The following is a 6,705-nucleotide window of genomic DNA, read 5'->3' as shown; positions in this document are numbered from 1 at the left end:
TACAATAAATTATAAAATATTATATTACAAGTTTCAAACACGCATCATAGACTTGTAATGTACAAGCTTTTAAAGCATGTCACGGAATCACAATGCATATAAAATCCATGATGTTTACTGAAATAACACATTCATTTCAGACCTGACAATTAATAAATATAAAATAAATGTATGATACAATTTTATTATGGTGTTCTTAGAATTAGGGGCGTGCATGAAATTGGAAAAACTGACCCGAAACCAAAAATATTGGAAAAACGAACCGAAACGAAAACGATAATTTGGTATTTGAGTTTTCATAAAAATCAAACCTTCAGTTTTAGTTTTGCGTGTAACTAAAACCAGGAAAAAATTGAAGATACGAACCGAAATTGTGGATTTTTATCTATAAAACTTTTTTTTAAGTAACTTCTACTAGTTTAACCTAAATATTTTAGCATAATTTATTATAATCAATTAACTATTAACTAACAAAAAAATTTATACCCAAATTCATTATTATTTTGCCGGCCTTTTATTTCCGTTCCAAAATTTCAAGACCAAACAGCAAAATCGAAAAAACCAAAATCAGAAAACCAAAACTGATCGCTTTTAAAACACTCAAATACCGTATTGATTTTCATTCGGTTTTAGCCAAAACCGAACCCTACTTACAATATTATTGGTTTTAAAATACCTTCAATTTTGTGATCATCATCAAGCACAAAACCAATCTTCTTAGTAACACGTAAGGATGGTTCATCTCCAACGTATCTAAAAGAAGTACAAGCAGAAGTTGCACGTGTGGTGACGGCGCGTGTATTCACTTCATATCTAAACGACCGTGAACCACCACCGGCTCCGGCGGCCACCGATACCTTCTTTTCATCTTCTTCTATAACCTCCAAATGGTTCTCTTGCTTGTCATCTTCATATTCATATTCGGGCAAACTATAGAAAGACAAATCATCACTACTTGTGCTTCCTTCACTTCTTGTCGGGTCAGGTTCGGGTGTTGGAGCTGCCTCGGGGAGGTCGTCGATGATCTCTTCGTCGAAAATGACACTGTTTTGACATGAACTTGTTTCACTAGCTTGCAAGAAACAAATGTCTTCACCTTCTATGGTGAAGACAGACACTGGATCATGATCTTTCTGATCCGGTGTCTCGATGTAATTATAGTCGTCGGTTACTTCTTCCTCCTCGGAAAAGGTGGCGTATTCATATTCGTCTTCGTTTCTGCATAAAAAGTAAAGCATGTCAGGTTGTGGTGTATTTATCCTATAAAATACAAAAATTGCTATTAATAAAAAGCAAGCTAGTGGTACATGAAGTTGTTATTGGTCTTATGTAGTTTGTATAAGTCATGCTATAGCTACATCACCCCATCTAATTTCATGTCACTGAACGACTGCCCACAAAACACTCAAAACACAGCCAATTTTGAAAAACAAACACACACACACACTTTAAAATTATTGTTTATAATGATTGTTTGAATAATACTCGGATGACCGTTTTGACCATTAGAATTAGCCTTTGAAAATTATTTGAGTTATGTATTTTGTGTTGTGAAAATAATAAAGATAATAAGTTAGGGCTTCATATATGAATTATGAAACTACAAAACTAAACTAAGTTTAATAGATGAAGAAGATATATGTATATATATATACCTTGGGAAGAATGGAATGGTAGAAATGAAGATGAGAAGCTTAGAGAGGAAAATGGAGGTGAGATAGAAGAAGAGGAAAAGAAGTTGAAAAGAACTTGAGGCATTGTAGAACAAATGAGCAATGGTTTCCTTTGAACATTGCATTTTTGTTGTGAGAAAGAATTGAAAGAGATAGAGGCTTTGTTCTACAAAGATAACTTAACCTATGTGGTTAATAAAGGGGCTCATGAAAAAGCAAAGTCATTAAGACAAACATATAAGTGGCTTTTGTTTACTTTTCTTTTTATAACATTGCTTTCCATGGCTTCATAGATGAAGTTGTCTTTCTTTATGTCTCTCTCTCTCCTTCTCTCTATTTGATATTTAAAAAAGCAAAATTTTTGTGACAAACAAATAAGTGGTGTTTCTTTACTTTTCTTTTTTGCGACATTGCTTTCCTAGGCTTTCTTGTAGTTTATGATGTGTTGATGCTAATCTCTTCCTCATGTTTTGTTCTTAGAGCATTACCAACGCATGTGGTCAAGTACCAGTCCCGTTGCTAGACAGATGAGTATTATTGACGTGCGTTTTTCATCGGTAGGTCACCACTGAAATCCAATAAAACACAAAAAAGAATATATTGAAAAGGCCAAAGTTAAAGAACTCTTAGTAATTTATCGCTTATTATTGACATATTACCAGCATGTTGTACCTCCCAGGGAAAACCCCCTTGACGGATAGGCCTCGGATATGCTTGCTTCGTCCTCGACAAATGCTTAGCCTTTCGATCACCTCTTAACCATCACCCATTCCATAGACAACCACTCAGGCCATGCGTGATCCACCTGGAAAGCTTTGGTGGACTCACACTCTTTTCCTATGACACCTGGGAACTTGTACCTCTTGTGCCAACATCGTTGGTTGCCAATGGCTTAATTGTCATAAGTTTGACAACCAGGGTTTTCTTAGCAACCCGAATTGGATTTTAACAACACTTGTAGTCCCGTTGTCAAACCCACAACTATTATACTCAACGTTGCTATTTTAGACGTTGGCCCATTCATGAGCATGACGCCAAGAACACGTTTCCTAATGGTGAGTTACTTGAGATTGGTTATGTGAAACAACCACCAAATTATTAGATTGAACGATTCTATAATGCTTTTGGTCTATAGACAGATACAAAATATTATTTGTTCCTTTGTATCAAAATTTAGAACTTTAGGGTTTTAAAAAGTAAAGAACATTTTTAAAAAAGAGAATAAGTTTCAGATCAAGTATCACACAAACAAACCATTTTAATAAACAAGTCACATAATCGGTTTACAACTTTACAATAATACTGAATCAAAATCAAAGAAAGAGGCCTTAGTTCCTTTACTTAAAGTGGGCCTTAATCTGATTCTGTTAGTGGGCTATTGGTCATGGAAGCTAGTTCCAGATAGTGGGCTAACATTAAACTAGATATGGCCTAACAAATTCAATATTAAAGCCAGTTGACTAGTTCCATCTTTGTATTTAGATACAATCCAGTACAAGTTCACCCCTCAATTATTGAATCTTGATTTATTCTATTGATCCTTGTTATGTCATCAAATATTTTAGTAAAGTAATTTATCGAATCAATTCAATTTCTAGTATATTATGAGCATTCATTTTGGAGCATATTATCAATTTAGCATATTTAGTTTCAAAAGCAGTCACTCTCTAATGATCAATCAATGATCATTATCATCTTTCGCAACTGCTCTACACCTATAATAACTATTAAAAACAATCTAAGATAGACTTTGTTCAACCTCAAAAGTGTTGCGCAAAATAATAGGACATGGATTTCCTAATGTATGGTATGTTGTAAACAGGGCCGTTTATGAGAATTTAAATGTCTCGGTCAAGCTGAAATAAAAAGGTCCGTAGGCCCTATGAGTAACGAAATAAAAAGACCCGCATGTCCAATATTTCAAATGGGTTATGGGTAAAAAAATATTGGCCCAATATCTAAGAAGAAGATTAAGATTTGTACCTATTTTATATAAAAAAAATATTTTATATATAATTGTGTCCCCAAAAATTAAGTGCCCCGACCGGTTGTCCAGGTTACCCAACCCACCAATCGGCTCTGGTTGTAAAATTTAAACGTTTAAAGTGCTATAAACGTACCTAGAAATGCAACTAGCATTATTTTTTCATTAGATATTTTAAACCTTAAATTATAGCTCTCTTAAATAAATTATAGTTTGTTATGAGTAAATTTAATAATATGCTTGAATTTTTTTGATAAACTATTTGCTTGAATGCTCCATAATATTTGTTTTATTATTTGATAAAATAATTGTTGTTACATCCCCCCACCGTCATGGATACCAATGAAATTAACCATTTTTCAAAACAATAAGAAGCAGCATACTTTATAAAATAATTAGATTCCAACCGGCTACCCACCAAACATTTTGTCATTTTAAAAAATGATGATTTATTGCTTAATACGAGTTAGGTTTATAATCCTTTTCATGTTGGTGACAATGGGCCATTTTCTGCAATATAATCAAAATCAGGGTTTTTATGGTGTAAATTGCATTACCTTACAAAATACTCTTTAACTAAAACCAGCCTGGTTACAAAAATAAACCCAAAACTTAAAACAAATCTAAATAAAAGTTTGTAGCATTTAGTCCAAGCATAAGTTGAAGTGTTGAACCATAATTAATAGTTTAAACGTGATTCAAACCACCATTTTTGTGTCTAGACAACCTTTTTTTTTTTAAATACAATGAAACGAGAATGCTGTACACGGTCTTGATACGAACAATCAGTTTTAACAACATAGAACATGTTATTCTCATCATACAAATTATGATTTTAACACTTTTAGCGTGATCATTAGAATTTAAAAAAAATAACAAAGAGGCAAATAAATAGCATATGGTATTTCTATCTTTATTTTTAAAATTAACAAATACCATCTATACTAGTACAGGTGAGCAATAACCAAACCGAAACCGATTTAATAAAAAATTGATTGACCGAAACTCGTTTATTGGTTTTTTTGTACACTCGTTTAACCGAAAATAATGAAATGAATCATTTATCTTTTTTCATATAATTCTAATTTTTATGCCTCACGTTCATTTATTTCATGTATTATACCTCCATTTCACGTTTTTAAACATTTCTTTAATTTATTTATACATCTATTTCATTTATTTTACATTTTCACCTTCATTTCATGTACACCAAGTTTGGTTTTGGTTATCAATTACAATAAATCAGACCGAACCAAAAACGGAATAAAATGAACAGATAAACTGAAACCGATTGAAAATAATAACCAACCAAACCAAAAACTAAATAAAACAAACTGATTAACCAACCCAAATACTAAATAAAACGAGTTGATTAACCAAACCGACAACTAAATAAAACAAACTGGTCAACCTATTGAGGCTAAAACCAACCAAACCGAACCATGCACGTCACTAAACCCCTAATCATAATGTTTGAAATCAACACTAATCTAAAAAAGCATATGCTCCTAATCCTATCCCCACCACAAACATGATGACAGAGTACATGTACATATACAAATCATCAATGTAAAAAGTACACACGAATAAACCAAACAAACGCAACCACACATGTTTTCTTGATCAAAGGTTATTGTTATTATTAAATCCCGCCGACAGAATTGATCCCACTTATATACGTCATCATTATACTCCCAATAACCTGCCAACAAAGAAAAGAATAATAATTCAAAAAAGAAGAAAAAAAAAGACAAATACTTCTCATCACCACCACCAACACCAAAACCTCTATTTGCCAAAACCATTTACATGAATGTTGCTGACACGATCAACTGAGATTCAGTCCTGGTTTCACCACTTCTGGTTTCATAACAATGAATGAACTATCAGGATCAACTGGGACCAGTGCAGGATTCGCGCTGAGGCTCGGTCAAATCATCTTCTCGTCGGCTTCGCTTTTGTTCATGTCGTTCGGTGTTCAGTTTTATAGTTACACATCTTTCTGGTATAACTTTAATATTATTTCAATCAAAATTTATTAATCATGGTTAGATAATTAATTTTATTTTAATGATTAATGATTAATGATATGATCATTTGATCAGCTTCTTGGTGACAATTATGGGTCTAGTGATCCCATGGAGTTTTGCATTAGCACTACTTGATGGATATTCGGTTATCGTAACGTGCCCAATTCGACAAAAGGGGATATTGTTCATAATCGTTATAGGCGATTGGGTAAAGTTGTTTAGATCGCTTAATCGAACTATTCAAATTTTGTTTAATTATTGTTCATAAAATTAGTTGCTCATGGTTTTGTGTTTGATCAACTGGATGCAGTTGTTATCCACACTGGCACTCGGGCGCTTGTTCTGCCGCCAGCGTGGTGGAGGTTATGTTGACGAGTGGTGGTTCGGTTTGCCGTCCGAAAATTTGTAGCCGGTATTTGATTTCAACTGTGTTTGCTTTCTTGTCATGGTTTTTGTCTATGGTTTCTTCTTTGTTTAACCTATTGATTCTTCCTAATTTGTGATTACATATTTTTTTTTGGATATGTTGTAATAGAGGTTTACAAAAGTGAAAGTTATACATGTATATAACCATATATTTTTATTGGTTTTTGTCACATTTTTTGGGGCATATTTAAATTATCTTAAATTATCGTCAGTAGAGTAGTTTTTATATATTTTTAAATAGAACGTCAACTAGTTTTTTAAACAGAAAGTTAACCATACCGGTTCGTTTCCAAAACCAGTTTCTGCCAAACCGGTTCCCAAACCAAACCAAATCGCAGGTTTGTATAGCGGTATGGTTATTTCACAATCAAGCCGGTTTTTTTTGTCTTAAACCGGTTAAACCCGTTTAAAACCGAACCGATATGGTCCGGATCAGTTCGAGTAGTTCTATGCTCAAAATGGTTTCTAAACCGAACCGGTTTTGGTTAAACCGGATTTGAACATGCAAAACCCAAACCAGTTCGGTTCTAAAAAAACCAGTTTTGTACACCTCTATTGTAGAGTAGTGTGTGGTTGAGTTAGAATGTGAATG

General features: G+C 33.3%; 1 protein-coding gene across 1 annotated transcript; it reads left to right on the top strand.

The window, feature by feature from the left end:
• Positions 1–5,531: 5,531 nt before the first annotated feature.
• LOC143580026 (CASP-like protein 5C1) lies at positions 5,532–6,190 on the top strand. Its single transcript, XM_077063166.1, has 3 exons — positions 5,532–5,662; positions 5,763–5,900; positions 5,998–6,190. The coding sequence occupies exons 1-3, from the start codon at positions 5,532–5,534 to the stop codon at positions 6,188–6,190; spliced, it is 462 nt and encodes a 153-aa protein (XP_076919281.1).
• Positions 6,191–6,705: the final 515 nt, after the last annotated feature.

The sequence above is a fragment of the Bidens hawaiensis genome, unplaced genomic scaffold (assembly GCF_021521415.1).
Source record: "Bidens hawaiensis isolate Kalapana, Puna unplaced genomic scaffold, B.hawaiensis_p1.1 tig00030203_1, whole genome shotgun sequence".
Lineage (NCBI taxonomy): Eukaryota > Viridiplantae > Streptophyta > Magnoliopsida > Asterales > Asteraceae > Bidens > Bidens hawaiensis.
The sequence above is the reverse complement of the archived record's forward strand: the minus strand, read 5'-3'. Positions and strand labels throughout refer to the sequence as shown.